The following is a 14,724-nucleotide window of genomic DNA, read 5'->3' on the forward strand; positions in this document are numbered from 1 at the left end:
GAGGGGTCTGGTCTGGTGAGTGGTCTGGTGAGGGGTCTGATGAGGGGTCTGGTCTGGTCTGGTGAGGGGTCTGGTCTGGTCTGGTGAGGGGTTTTGTGAGGGGTCTGGTGAGAGGTCTGGTGAGTGGTCTGATGAGGGGTTTGGTCTGGTGAGTGATCTGGTGAGTGGTCTGGTGAGGGGTCTGGTGAGGGGTCTGGTCTGTTGAGTGGTCTGGTGAGTGGTCTGTTGATTGATCTGGTCTGGTTAGTAGTCTGGTGAGGGCTCTGGTCTTGTGAGTTGTCTGGTGAGGGGTCTGGTGAGGGGTCTGGTGAGTGGTCTGGTGAGGGGTCTGGTCTGGTGAGGGGTCTGGTCTGGTGAGGGGTCTGGTGAGGGGCCTGGTGAGGGGTCTGGTCTGGTAAGTAGTCTGGTGAGTGGTCTGGTGAGGGGTCTGGTCTGGTGAGGGGTCTGGTGAGGGGTCTGGTCTGGTGAGTTGTCTGGTGAGGGGTCTGGTCTGGTGAGTGGTCTGGTGAGGGGTCTGGTGAGGGGTCTGGTCTGGTCTGGTGAGTGGTCTGGTGAGGGGTCTGGTGAGGGGTCTGGTCTGGTCTGGTGAGTGGTCTGGTCTGGTGAGTGGTCTGGTGAGGGTCTGGTGAGGGGTCTGGTCTGGTGAGGGGTTTTGTGAGGGGTCTGGTGAGGGGTCTGGTGAGGTGTCTGGTCTGGTGAGGGGTCTGGTGAATGGTTTGGTGAGTGATCTGGTGAGTGGTCTGGTGAGGGCTCTGGTCTGTTGAGTGGTCTAGTGAGTGGTCTGTTGATTGATCTGGTCTGATTAGTGGTCTAGTGAGGGCTCTGGTCTGGTGAGTTGTCTGGTGAGTTGTCTGGTGAGGGGTCTGGTGAGGGGTCTGGTGAGTGGTCTGGTGAGGGGTCTGGTCTGGTGAGGGGTCTGGTGAGGGGTCTGGTCTGGTGAGTGGTCTAGTGAGTGGTCTGGTCTGGTGAGTGGTCTGGTCTTGTGAATGGTCTGGTCTGGTGAGTGGTCTAGTGAGTGGTCTGGTCTGGTGAGTGGTCTGGTCTTGTGAATGGTCTGGTCTGGTGAGTGGTCTGGTCTGGTGAGGGGTCTGGTGAGGGGTCTGGTCTTGTCTGGTGAGGGGTCTGTTGAGGGGTCTGGTCTGGTGAGTGGTCTGGTGAGGGGTCTGGTCTGGTGAGGGGTCTGGTCTGGTGAGGGGTCTGCTGAGGGGTCTGGTCTGGTGAGGGGTCTGGTGAGTGGTCTGGTCTGGTGAGGGGTCTGGTGAGGGGTCTGGTCTGGTGAGTGATCTGGTTAGGGGTCTGGTCTGGTGAGGGGTCTGGTCTGGTGAGGGGTCTGGTGAGGGTTCTGGTCTGGTGAGTGGTCTGGTGAGGGGTCTGGTCTGGTGAGTGGTCTGGTGAGGGGTCTGGTCTGGTCTGGTGAGGGGTCTGGTCTGGTCTGGTGAGGGGTTTTGTGAGGGGTCTGGTGAGAGGTCTGGTGAGTGGTCTGGTGAGGGGTCTGGTCTGGTGAGTGATCTGGTGAGTGGTCTGGTGAGGGGTCTGGTGAGGGGTCTGGTCTGTTGAGTGGTCTGGTGAGTGGTCTGTTGATTGATCTGGTCTGGTTAGTAGTCTGGTGAGGGCTCTGGTCTTGTGAGTTGTCTGGTGAGGGGTCTGGTGAGGGGTCTGGTCAGTGGTCTGGTGAGGGGTCTGGTCTGGTGAGGGGTCTGGTCTGGTGAGGGGTCTGGTGAGGGGTCTGGTGAGGGGTCTGGTCTGGTGAGGGGTCTGGTGAGGGGTCTGGTGAGGGGTCTGGTGAGGGGTCTGGTCTGGTAAGTAGTCTGGTGAGTGGTCTGGTGAGGGGTCTGGTCTGGTGAGGGGTCTGGTCTGGTGAGGGGTCTGGTGAGGGGTCTGGTGAGTTGTCTGGTGAGGGGTCTGGTCTGGTGAGGGGTCTGGTGAGGGGTCTGGTCTGGTCTGGTGAGTGGTCTGGTGAGGGTCTGGTGAGGGGTCTGGTCTGGTCTGGTGAGGGGTTTTGTGAGGGGTCTGGTCTGGTCTGGTGAGTGGTCTGGTCTGGTCTGGTGAGTGGTCTGGTCTGGTGAGTGGTCTGGTGAGGGTCTGGTGAGGGGTCTGGTCTGGTCTGGTGAGGGGTTTTGTGAGTGGTCTGGTGAGGGGTCTGGTCTGGTCTGGTGAGGGGTCTGTTGAGGGGTCTGGTCTGGTGAGTGGTCTGGTGAGTGGTCTGGTGAGGGGTCTGGTCTGGTGAGGGATCTGGTGAGGGGTCTGGTGAATGTTCTGGTCTGGTGAGAGGTCTGCTGAGGGGTCTGGTGAGAGTTCTGGTGAGGGATCTGGTGAGGGTCTGGTGAGCGGTCTGGTCTGGTCTGGTGAGGGATCTTGTCTGGTGAGTGGTCTGGTGAGGGGCCTGGTGAGGGGTCTGGTAAGTGTTCTGATGAGAGGTATGGTGAGGGGTCTGGTGAGGGGTCTTGTTAGTGGTCTGGTGAGGGGTCTGGTCTGGTGAGTGGTCTGGTCTGGTGAGGGGTCTGGTGAGGGGTCTGGTCTGGTGAGTGGTCTAGTGAGTGGTCTGGTCTGATGAGTGGTCTGGTCTTGTGAATGGTCTGGTGAGGGGTCTGGTCTGGTGAGTGGTCTAGTGAGTGGTCTGGTCTGGTGAGTGGTCTGGTCTTGTGAATGGTCTGGTCTGGTGAGTGGTCTGGTCTGGTGAGGGTTCTGATCTGGTGAGTGGTCTGGTCTGGTGAGGGGTCTGGTCTGGTGAGGGGTCTGGTCTAGTGAGGGTTCTGATCTGGTGAGTGGTCTGGTCTGGTGAGGGGTCTGGTCTGGTGAGTGGTCTGGTCTGGTGAATGGTCTGGCCTGTTGAGTTGTCTGGTCTGGTGAGTTTTCTGGTCTGGTGATCGGTTTGGTCTGGTGAGTGGTCTGGTCTGATCTGGTGAGGGGTCTCTGGTCTGGTGAGGGGTCTGGTCTGGTGAATGGTCTGGTCTGGTGAGGGGTCTGGTCTGATCTCGTGAGGGGTCTCTGGTCTGGTGAGTGGTCTGGTCTGGTGAATGGTCTGGTCTGGTGTGGGGTCTGGTCTGATCTGGTGTGCGGTCTGGTCTGGTGAGTGGTCTGGTCTGGTGAGTGGTCTGGTGAGGGTTCTGGTCTGGTGAGGGGTCTGGTCTGGTGAGGGGTCTGGTCTGGTGAGGGGTCTGGTCTGGTGAGGGGTCTGGTCTGGTCTGGTGAGGGGTCTGGTCTGGTGTGGGGTCTGGTCTGGTCTGTTGAGTGGTTTGGTGAGTGGTCTGGTGAGGGGCTGGTCTGGTGAGGGGTCTGGTCTGGTGAGGAGTCTGGTCTGGTCTGGTGAGTGGTCTGGTGAGTGGTCTGGTGAGGGGTCTGGTCTGGTGAGGGGTCTGGTCTGGTGAGTGGTCTGGTGAGGGGTCTGGTCTGGTGAGTGGTCTGGTGAGGGGTCTGGTGAGGGGTCTGGTCTGGTCTGGTGAGTGGTCTGGTGAGTGGTCTGGTGAGGGGTCTGGTGAGGGGTCTGGTCTGGTGAGGGGTCTGGTCTGGTGAGGGGTCTGGTGAGGGGACTGGTCTCGTCTGGTGAGGGGTCTGTTGAGGGGTCTGGTCTGGTGAGTGGTCTGGTGAGGGGTCTGGTCTGGTGAGGGGTCTCTGGTGAGGGGGCTGAGGGGTCTGGTCTGGTGAGGGGTCTGGTGAGTGGTCTGGTCTGGTGAGGGGTCTGGTGAGGGGTCTGGTCTGGTGAGTGATCTGGTTAGGGGTCTGGTCTGGTGAGGGGTCTGGTCTGGTGAGGGGTCTGGTGAGGGTTCTGGTCTGGTGAGGGGTATGGTGAGGTGTCTGGTCTGGTGAGTGGTCTGGTGAGGGGTCTGGTCTGGTCTGGTGAGGGGTCTGGTCTGGTCTGGTGAGGGGTTTTTGTGAGGGGTCTGGTGAGAGGTCTGGTGAGTGGTCTGGTGAGGGGTCTGGTCTGGTGAGTGATCTGGTGAGTGGTCTGGTGAGGGGTCTGGTGAGGGGTCTGGTCTGTTGAGTGGTCTGGTGAGTGGTCTGTTGATTGATATGGTCTGGTTAGTAGTCTGGTGAGGGCTCTGGTCTTGTGAGTTGTCTGGTGAGGGGTCTGGTGAGGGGTCTGGTCAGTGGTCTGGTGAGGGGTCTGGTCTGGTGAGGGGTCTGGTCTGGTGAGGGGTCTGGTGAGGGGTCTGGTGAGGGGTCTGGTCTGGTAAGTAGTCTGGTGAGTGGTCTGGTGAGGGGTCTGGTCTGGTGAGGGGTCTGGTCTGGTGAGGGGTCTGGTGAGGGGTCTGGTGAGTTGTCTGGTGAGGGGTCTGGTCTGGTGAGGGGTCTGGTCTGGTCTGGTGAGTGGTCTGGTCTGGTGAGTGGTCTGGTGAGGGTCTGGTGAGGGGTCTGGTCTGGTCTGGTGAGGGGTTTTGTGAGGGGTCTGGTCTGGTCTGGTGAGTGGTCTGGTCTGGTCTGGTGAGTGGTCTGGTCTGGTGAGTGGTCTGGTGAGGGTCTGGTGAGGGGTCTGGTCTGGTCTGGTGAGGGGTTTTGTGAGTGGTCTGGTGAGGGGTCTGGTCTGGTCTGGTGAGGGGTCTGTTGAGGGGTCTGGTCTGGTGAGTGGTCTGGTGAGTGGTCTGGTGAGGGGTCTGGTCTGGTGAGGGATCTGGTGAGGGGTCTGGTGAATGTTCTGGTCTGGTGAGAGGTCTGCTGAGGGGTCTGGTGAGAGTTCTGGTGAGGGTCTGGTGAGCGGTCTGGTCTGGTCTGGTGAGGGATCTTGTCTGGTGAGTGGTCTGGTGAGGGGCCTGGTGAGGGGTCTGGTAAGTGGTCTGATGAGAGGTATGGTGAGGGGTCTGGTGAGGGGTCTTGTTAGTGGTCTGGTGAGGGGTCTGGTCTGGTGAGTGGTCTGGTCTGGTGAGGGGTCTGGTGAGGGGTCTGGTCTGGTGAGTGGTCTAGTGAGTGGTCTGGTCTGATGAGTGGTCTGGTCTTGTGAATGGTCTGGTGAGGGGTCTGGTCTGGTGAGTGGTCTAGTGAGTGGTCTGGTCTGGTGAGTGGTCTGGTCTTGTGAATGGTCTGGTCTGGTGAGTGGTCTGGTCTGGTGAGGGTTCTGATCTGGTGAGTGGTCTGGTCTGGTGAGGGGTCTGGTCTGGTGAGGGGTCTGGTCTGGTGAGGGTTCTGATCTGGTGAGTGGTCTGGTCTGGTGAGGGGTCTGGTCTGGTGAGTGGTCTGGTCTGGTGAATGGTCTGGCCTGTTGAGTTGTCTGGTCTGGTGAGTTTTCTGGTCTGGTGATCGGTTTGGTCTGGTGAGTGGTCTGGTCTGATCTGGTGAGGGGTCTCTGGTCTGGTGAGGGGTCTGGTCTGGTGAATGGTCTGGTCTGGTGAGGGGTCTGGTCTGATCTCGTGAGGGGTCTCTGGTCTGGTGAGTGGTCTGGTCTGGTGAATGGTCTGGTCTGGTGTGGGGTCTGGTCTGATCTGGTGTGCGGTCTGGTCTGGTGAGTGGTCTGGTCTGGTGAGTGGTCTGGTGAGGGTTCTGGTCTGGTGAGGGGACTGGTCTGGTGAGGGGTCTGGTCTGGTGAGGGGTCTGGTCTGGTGAGGGGTCTGGTCTGGTCTGGTGAGGGGTCTGGTCTGGTGTGGGGTCTGGTCTGGTCTGTTGAGTGGTTTGGTGAGTGGTCTGGTGAGGGGCTGGTCTGGTTAGGGGTCTGGTCTGGTGAGGAGTCTGGTCTGGTCTGGTGAGTGGTCTGGTGAGTGGTCTGGTGAGGGGTCTGGTCTGGTGAGGGGTCTGGTCTGGTGAGTGGTCTGGTGAGGGGTCTGGTCTGGTGAGTGGTCTGGTGAGGGGTCTGGTGAGGGGTCTGGTCTGGTCTGGTGAGTGGTCTGGTGAGTGGTCTGGTGAGGGGTCTGGTGAGGGGTCTGGTCTGGTGAGGGGTCTGGTCTGGTGAGGGGTCTGGTGAGGGGTCTGGTCTCGTCTGGTGAGGTGTCTGTTGAGGGGTCTGGTCTGGTGAGTGGTCTGGTGAGGGGTCTGGTCTGGTGAGGGGTCTGGTCTGGTGAGGGGTCTGCTGAGGGGTCTGGTCTGGTGAGGGGTCTGGTGAGTGGTCTGGTCTGGTGAGGGGTCTGGTGAGGGGTCTGGTCTGGTGAGTGATCTGGTTAGGGGTCTGGTCTGGTGAGGGGTCTGGTCTGGTGAGGGGTCTGGTGAGGGTTCTGGTCTGGTGAGTGGTCTGGTGAGGGGTCTGGTCTGGTGAGTGGTCTGGTGAGGGGTCTGGTCTGGTCTGGTGAGGGGTCTGGTCTGGTCTGGTGAGGGGTTTTTGTGAGGGGTCTGGTGAGAGGTCTGGTGAGTGGTCTGGTGAGGGGTCTGGTCTGGTGAGTGATCTGGTGAGTGGTCTGGTGAGGGGTCTGGTGAGGGGTCTGGTCTGTTGAGTGGTCTGGTGAGTGGTCTGTTGATTGATCTGGTCTGGTTAGTAGTCTGGTGAGGGCTCTGGTCTTGTGAGTTGTCTGGTGAGGGGTCTGGTGAGGGGTCTGGTCAGTGGTCTGGTGAGGGGTCTGGTCTGGTGAGGGGTCTGGTCTGGTGAGGGGTCTGGTGAGGGGTCTGGTGAGGGGTCTGGTCTGGTGAGGGGTCTGGTGAGGGGTCTGTTGAGGGGTCTGGTGAGGGGTCTGGTCTGGTAAGTAGTCTGGTGAGTGGTCTGGTGAGGGGTCTGGTCTGGTGAGGGGTCTGGTCTGGTGAGGGGTCTGGTGAGGGGTCTGGTGAGTTGTCTGGTGAGGGGTCTGGTGAGGGGTCTGGTCTGGTCTGGTGAGTGGTCTGGTCTGGTGAGTGGTCTGGTGAGGGTCTGGTGAGGGGTCTGGTCTGGTCTGGTGAGGGGTTTTGTGAGGGGTCTGGTCTGGTCTGGTGAGTGGTCTGGTCTGGTCTGGTGAGTGGTCTGGTCTGGTGAGTGGTCTGGTGAGGGTCTGGTGAGGGGTCTGGTCTGGTCTGGTGAGGGGTTTTTTGGTCTGGTGAGGGGTCTGGTCTGGTCTGGTGAGGGGTCTGTTGAGGGGTCTGGTCTGGTGAGTGGTCTGGTGAGTGGTCTGGTGAGGGGTCTGGTCTGGTGAGGGATCTGGTGAGGGGTCTGGTGAATGTTCTGGTCTGGTGAGAGGTCTGCTGAGGGGTCTGGTGAGAGTTCTGGTGAGGGATCTGGTGAGGGTCTGGTGAGCGGTCTGGTCTGGTCTGGTGAGGGATCTTGTCTGGTGAGTGGTCTGGTGAGGGGCCTGGTGAGGGGTCTGGTAAGTGGTCTGATGAGAGGTATGGTGAGGGGTCTGGTGAGGGGTCTTGTTAGTGGTCTGGTGAGGGGTCTGGTCTGGTGAGTGGTCTGGTCTGGTGAGGGGTCTGGTGAGGGGTCTGGTCTGGTGAGTGGTCTAGTGAGTGGTCTGGTCTGATGAGTGGTCTGGTCTTGTGAATGGTCTGGTGAGGGGTCTGGTCTGGTGAGTGGTCTAGTGAGTGGTCTGGTCTGGTGAGTGGTCTGGTCTTGTGAATGGTCTGGTCTGGTGAGTGGTCTGGTCTGGTGAGGGTTCTGATCTGGTGAGTGGTCTGGTCTGGTGAGGGGTCTGGTCTGGTGAGGGGTCTGGTCTGGTGAGGGTTCTGATCTGGTGAGTGGTCTGGTCTGGTGAGGGGTCTGGTCTGGTGAGTGGTCTGGTCTGGTGAATGGTCTGGCCTGTTGAGTTGTCTGGTCTGGTGAGTTTTCTGGTCTGGTGATCGGTTTGGTCTGGTGAGTGGTCTGGTCTGATCTGGTGAGGGGTCTCTGGTCTGGTGAGGGGTCTGGTCTGGTGAATGGTCTGGTCTGGTGAGGGGTCTGGTCTGATCTCGTGAGGGGTCTCTGGTCTGGTGAGTGGTCTGGTCTGGTGAATGGTCTGGTCTGGTGTGGGGTCTGGTCTGATCTGGTGTGCGGTCTGGTCTGGTGAGTGGTCTGGTCTGGTGAGTGGTCTGGTGAGGGTTCTGGTCTGGTGAGGGGTCTGGTCTGGTGAGGGGTCTGGTCTGGTGAGGGGTCTGGTCTGGTGAGGGGTCTGGTCTGGTCTGGTGAGGGGTCTGGTCTGGTGTGGGGTCTGGTCTGGTCTGTTGAGTGGTTTGGTGAGTGGTCTGGTGAGGGGCTGGTCTGGTGAGGGGTCTGGTCTGGTGAGGAGTCTGGTCTGGTCTGGTGAGTGGTCTGGTGAGTGGTCTGGTGAGGGGTCTGGTCTGGTGAGGGGTCTGGTCTGGTGAGTGGTCTGGTGAGGGGTCTGGTCTGGTGAGTGGTCTGGTGAGGGGTCTGGTGAGGGGTCTGGTCTGGTCTGGTGAGTGGTCTGGTGAGTGGTCTGGTGAGGGGTCTGGTGAGGGGTCTGGTCTGGTGAGGGGTCTGGTGAGGGTCTGGTGAGGGGTCTGGTCTGGTCTGGTGAGGGGTTTTGTGAGGGGTCTGGTGAGAGGTCTGGTGAGGTGTCTGGTCTGGTGAGGGGTCTGGTGAATGGTTTGGTGAGTGATCTGGTGAGTGGTCTGGTGAGGGGTCTGGTCTGTTGAGTGGTCTGGTGAGTGGTCTGGTGAGGGGTCTGGTGAGGGGTCTGGTGAGTGGTCTGGTGAGGGCTCTGGTCTGGTGAGTTGTCTGGTGAGGGGTCTGGTGAGTGGTCTGGTGAGGTGTCTGGTCTGTTGAGTGGTCTGGTGAGTGGTCTGGTGAGGGGTCTGGTGAGGGGTCTGGTGAGTGGTCTGGTGAGTGGTCTGGTCTGTTGAGTGTTCTTATCTGTTGAGTGGTGTGTTGAGGGGTCTGGTTTGGTGAGGGGTCTGGTGAGGTGTCTGGTGCAATGGTCTGGTCCGGTCTGGTGAGTGGTCTGGTGAGGGGTCTGGTGAGGGGTCTGGTCTGGTGAGTGGTTTGGTGAGGGGTCTGGTCTGGTGAGTGGTTTGGTGAGGGGTCTGGTGAGTGGTCTAGTCTGGTAAGTGGTCTGGTGAGGGGTCTGGTGAGGGCTCTGGTCTGGTGAGTGGTCTGGTGAGGGGTCTGGTGAATGTTCTGGTCTGGTGAGAGGTCTGGTGAGGGGTCTGGTGAGAGGTCTGGTGAGGGATCTGGTGAGGGGTCTGGTGAGCGGTCTGGTCTGGTCTGGTGAGGGGTCTTATCTGGTGAGTGGTCTGGTGAGGGGCCTGGTAAGTGGTCTGATGAGAGGTATGGTGAGGGGTCTGGTGAGGGGTCTTGTTAGTGGTCTGGGGAGGGGTCTGGTCTGGTGAGTGGTCTGGTCTGGTGAGGGGTCTGGTGAGGGGTCTGGTCTGGTGAGTGGTCTAGTGAGTGGTCTGGTCTGGTGAGTGGTCTGGTCTTGTGAATGGTCTGGTGAGGGGTCTGGTCTGGTGAGTGGTCTGGTCTTGTGAATGGTCTGGTCTGGTGAGTGGTCTGGTCTGGTGAGGGGTCTGGTCTGGTGAGGGTTCTGATCTGGTGAGTGGTCTGGTCTGGTGAGCGGTCTGGTCTGGTGAGTGGTCTGGTCTGGTGAATGGTCTGGCCTGTTGAGTTGTCTGGCCTGGTGAGTTTTCTGGTCTGGTGAGGGGTCTGATCTGGTGAGGGGTCTGGTCTGGTGAATGGTCTGGTCTGGTGAGGGGTCTGGTCTGATCTGGTGAGGGGTCTCTGGTCTGGTGAGGGGTCTGGTCTGGTGAGTGGTCTGGTCTGGTGAGTGGTCTGGTCTGGTGAGTGGTCTGGTCTGGTGAGTGGTTTGGTGAGGGTTCTGGTCTGGTGAGTGGTCTGGTCTGGTGAGTGGTCTGGTCTGGTGAGTGGTCTGGTCTGGTGAGTGGTCTGGTGAGGGTTCTGGTCTGGTGAGTGGTCTGGTCTGGTGAGGGGTCTGGTGAGGGGTCTGGTGAGGGGTCTGGTGAGGGGTCTGGTCTGGTGAGGGGTCTGGTGAGGGGTCTGGTGAGTGGTTTGGTCTGGTGAGGGGTCTGGTGAGGGGTCTGGTGAGGGTTCTGGTGAGGGGTCTGGTGAGGGGTCTGGTGAGGGTTCTGGTCTGGTGAGGGGTCTTCATAGAGCTCAACTCTTCCTGACTTTTATTTTTCTGTCTTCTACCACCTGGAACTGCCTCTGTTCTCTGGACATCGTCTCGAACACTAGTTGTCCCCGCTATGTACCTTGTATGTATTTTTGTATTCAAATGCATCTGTCTTTCCATCTTTGTGTGTCTGTGTTTTGTCTTGACCTCTGCCTTGTTGGGACAATGTGGTGTCCTGCCTCTTCCAGGCCTTCTGAGCTTCTTCACTTTAATGTGATGCTACTACCTGTTGTACACTGATTCAATAGACATCAGTAGTGATTTTAGTAGTGACTTCAGTAGTGCTACTGTGGTCTAAGAGTAGTGCTAGAATTGCATATCTTTGTGTGTGTGAATGTTGTGTGTGTGTGTGTACCTGTCTGAACTCTGCGCTATCCTTGTAAACAAGAACATTACAGAGATATATGAACAGTGCCCATGCTTGTTTGAGTGACATTTATTTTAATGGATCTTCATCTGTCCCTTACTCCCTGTTCAACGTGAAAAGAAATACTGTGAGTTTAACTGGCATAGCTGTGTGTGCATGTGTGTCTGTGTTTCCATTAATTATTGATAGCAGAAGCTTGCAGATTGCGCATGTGCTAGCTGAAAGTGTTGCTAAGCGAATGCTTTAGCATGTTAGAGAAAGACAGAGGAGAGCGGGAGGGAGTGAGAGAGAGACAAAAGACAAAGAGATTGAGATACCGAGAGAGAAGCGAGAGAGATACACCTGTAGCGTCTCCTACTTTTAGCTCTGTTAGCAATAGCACCTTCAGCAATCTTCTCTTCCTAAACTAACTAGGGAGAAAGACTGAGAGAAGAGGAGGAGGACAGGGAGAGAAGGAGCGAAAAGGAACAGGAGGACAGGGAGAGAAGGAGCAAAGAGGAGGACAGGGAGAGAAGGAGCAAAGAGGAGGACAGGGAGAGAAGGAGCGAACAAGAGCACTTGATAGAGAGGAAGCTTACTGACGAGTGAGAGATTATCACAGAAATAACAGATGAAGAGAAAAATGGAGAGAAGGTGTGAGACATAGAATGAGAGGAGAAAGAATGGACAGACCGAGACAGATATACTCTGCCAGTGGTGTATGTGGTAAGATGATGAGTCGTCAAGCTTACTTCTACCGGGTCCCTCCTCAGGAGCTGCACAGGAGGAGCCAGCAGGACCCCACCAAGACTAAGGCCCTGCAGACTGTCATTGATATGAAGGTAAGTCTTACTTGTTGATAGGCCCACATTTAAGTCAGACGGCAACAGTAGTTCATCTAATGATCTGGTATCAGTTTCATAGTGAAACAGAGTGAAATATTGATAGCCTGTAAGGTGAGCACAGTTGACTATCTCACTGAATTCAGGAAAGATCACAAGATCACATTACAAACGAGCATACACCTTGTTACAACACACACACACACACACACACACACACACACACACACACACACACACACACACACACACACACACACACACACACACACACACACACACACACACACACACACACACACACACACACACACACACACACACACACACACACACACACACACACACACACACACACACACACACCAGTTTAAGAGTGATTGTGTGTTGACTAGGGTCTATATGGGTCCGTGTCCAGGGAAAGACATATTGGCCCATCCAGAGTAGAGCACTTATTCAATTTGTTTCAAATGTCACATATGGAAGCTTTCACTCTCATCTCAGGCCTTTGAAGTCAGTAGGAGCTGTGAAAAATGCAGTTGACTCCACATGCAAGCACACACACACACACACACACACTTTGTGTTAATTCAGCACATGCCTCTACCAAGTGTGGTTTATTGCTAAACCACAGTTATTTTTCACACATTTTACCATTTGTCCTCCCATTTAAAGATCGCACATTTTAGGAGGAGGAAGTGGCTTTAGTTCTTCATTGCTGAGGGAATAGTAGAGGGAAACAATCAAATAAACATTGATATAAGCAGAAGAACCAGTCAGATTAGAGTCAGATGTTTTCTATGGTGATGGTTAGAGGTTGGTACACAGAGTGTGTGTAAGGTTCTGTGTGTTATGTTCTGTGTGTAAGGTTCTGTGTGTAAGGTTCTGTGTGTTATGTTCTGTGTGTAAGGTTCGTGTGTTATGTTCTGTGTAAGGTTCTGTGTGTAAGGTTCTGTGTGTAAGGTTCTGTTTGTTATGTTCTGTGTGTTATGTTCTGTGTGTAAAGTTCTGTGTGTAAGGTTCTGTGTATTATGTTCTGTGTGTAAGGTTCTGTGTGTAAGGTTCTGTGTGTTATGTTCTGTGTGTAAGGTTCTGTGTGTAAGGTTCTGTGTGTAAGGTTCTGTGTTTTAGTCATGCGAGCAAGTGTTGTGACTTCTGAGTGAATAAAATGTGTCCAATGTTGTAATTAGTGTTTTATTTTGTTGTTTGTGGCAATGTGTGTGTTATGTTGTTGGTGCTGAGACGTGTGTTGTGTTGTAATGAGGGTCTGAGACGTGTGTATTTGTGTTGTGTGATTTCAGACCACAGCACCCCCTTTCTGTTTTGATCCTGATGTTATCTGGCAGGTACAGTAGTAGTAACAGTGGTTGTTCTCCCATGGCAATCCTCATTACATGACACACCTCTACAGTGTGTAATACAGTCTTTATCAATCCTCAATACATGACACACCTCTACAGTGTGTAATACAGTCTTTATCAATCTCAATCACATACATGACTTTATCAACCTCTGACACACAGTGTGTAATACAGTCTTTATCAATCCTCAATACATGACACACCTCTACAGTGTGTAATACAGTCTTTATCAATCCTCATTACATGACACACCTCTACAGTGTGTAATACATTACATGACACACCTCTACAGTGTGTAATACAGTCTTTATCTAACCTCAATACATGACACATCTCTACAGTGTGTAATACAGTCTTTATCTAACCTCAATACATGACACATCTCTACAGTGTGTAATACAGTCTTTATCAATCCTCAATGTGTATTGTCTCTACAGTGTGTAATACAGTCTTTATCTAAACTCAATACATGACACACCTCTACAGTGTGTAATACAGTCTTTATCTAACCTTAATACATGACACATCTCTACAGTGTGTAATACAGTCTTTATCAATCCTCAATACATGACACACCTCTACAGTGTGTAATACAGTCTTTATCTAACCTCAATACATGACACACCTCTACAGTGTGTAATACAGTCTTTATCAATCCTCAATACATGACACACCTCTACAGTGTGTAATACAGTCTTTATCTAACCTCAATACATGACACATCTCTACAGTGTGTAATACAGTCTTTATCAATCCTCAATGTGTATTGTCTCTACAGTGTGTAATACAGTCTTTATCAATCCTCAATGTGTATTGTCTCTACAGTGTGTAATACAGTCTTTATCAATCCTCAATGTGTATTGTCTCTACTGCAGGCTGTGATTTGTACCTGTCTGTCCGTCCCTATTCTCTTCCTGCACGTTGGTTTCTAACCCCAGACAGTTGGAGTGAAACATGATGATATTCTGCATCCCAAAATGAACTGAACATGGGGTAGAAATCATAATTCATGTGTTGGAAATGGCCTTTACAATCACATTTTGCCAAAACTGGAACTTTCCCACTATTTTCTGTATAGGTTATTTTCACTTCCTTGGTTTGTTGGTGTGTAATCTCTGTGTGGCTTCTGTACATGGTGTGTTTTGTCAGATTTGAGAGGAACACATGATATGATGCACGTTGCTGCTGCTGTGTTGCTGCTCTGGATTCGTCTGCTTTGTGTGTCTTTCTCTGCATGTGTATTCATATAGCTACTCTAACACACAGACTGTAACACAAAGACTAGCTTGAGGCAAGGGGTGTGTGTGTGTGGGCTGGATGTGTGTGTGAGCATAGGTTTGTGAATTGGGTGTAGGCATGCAGGATGTAAAATCGTGTGTGTGTGTATGCAGTATACCATAGTGTATGTTGGGGCGTCTGTGGAGGATGTCAGTAGAGTTGTAGTAATGGAGGTCAGATGGTTGAATGCAGACTGAGGTTTCTACCGATGCCATCATACAATCTGCTTCCATTTATTCCATTACCTTCTCGTCTTCTCCAAGGTTTACCATTTAACGTGTGTCTGATCTTATGGAGCTCAACAAGCTCAGGACCTTTCCCGTTCCCTCATAGATACTGTGCACGCCGGAACAAATACAACCTGCTTTGTCGCTATACAGAACTCTGGCCTTTATCCACCCATTCCTATTCAGGCCAGTCACTGGTTCAGTTGTATGTTCTAGCTAGGACAGGGATCTGCTTTTGTCTGTGTGTCAGTCTAGCTCTATAACACATCTGTCTTTTCAGCTAATAATCTAGATTGGTATCTATCTCACTCACACTGTCCCATTTAGCTCTCTGTGTGTCTCTGGGCACGGGGTCATGTCTGCCTGCACTCCTGTCTCTTGTTCTCTTTTCTGTTTATCATTTTGGTGATCAACCCTTTATTAAACATCAACTTTGAGAGGCAGACTGTGTCGACCCTTGCTCTCTCGACTACCTCTTTTCTATTCACACCTTTTACAAACCATCATGTCTGTGGCTGACGTGGGCGTCTCCCCCTCTTGGCTGCTGTATGTACTGTAGGACACTAAGATATCATCTCTGGAGAGGAACATCCGAGACCTGGAGGACGAGGTCCAGTTGATGAAGACCAGTGGGCTGCTCCACCCTGGCGAACGCCTGGATGGACTCAAACACATGGAGGTCTACAAAAGCCACTCCAAGTTCATGAAGAAACAGGTAGCGAGATA

At 54.0% G+C, this 14,724-nt stretch overlaps 1 protein-coding gene across 5 annotated transcripts in view; it reads left to right on the top strand.

The window, feature by feature from the left end:
• Positions 1-14,724, top strand: part of LOC124045576 (ERC protein 2-like) — a 629,643-nt gene that overhangs the window by 98,703 nt on the left and 516,216 nt on the right. For 2 of the 5 annotated variants that reach the window (XM_046364957.1, XM_046364961.1), the window contains 2 exons: positions 11,064-11,132; positions 14,558-14,713. In XM_046364957.1, the coding sequence (XP_046220913.1) occupies positions 11,064-11,132; positions 14,558-14,713 (225 nt within the window). Of the gene's footprint in view, positions 1-11,063; positions 11,133-12,433; positions 12,479-14,557; positions 14,714-14,724 lie in introns of all 5 variants that reach the window. The other 3 variants (XM_046364956.1, XM_046364959.1, XM_046364960.1) reach the window with 3 other exon arrangements.

The sequence above is a fragment of the Oncorhynchus gorbuscha genome, linkage group LG10 (genome assembly GCF_021184085.1).
Source record: "Oncorhynchus gorbuscha isolate QuinsamMale2020 ecotype Even-year linkage group LG10, OgorEven_v1.0, whole genome shotgun sequence".
Taxonomy (NCBI): Eukaryota; Metazoa; Chordata; class Actinopteri; order Salmoniformes; family Salmonidae; genus Oncorhynchus; species Oncorhynchus gorbuscha.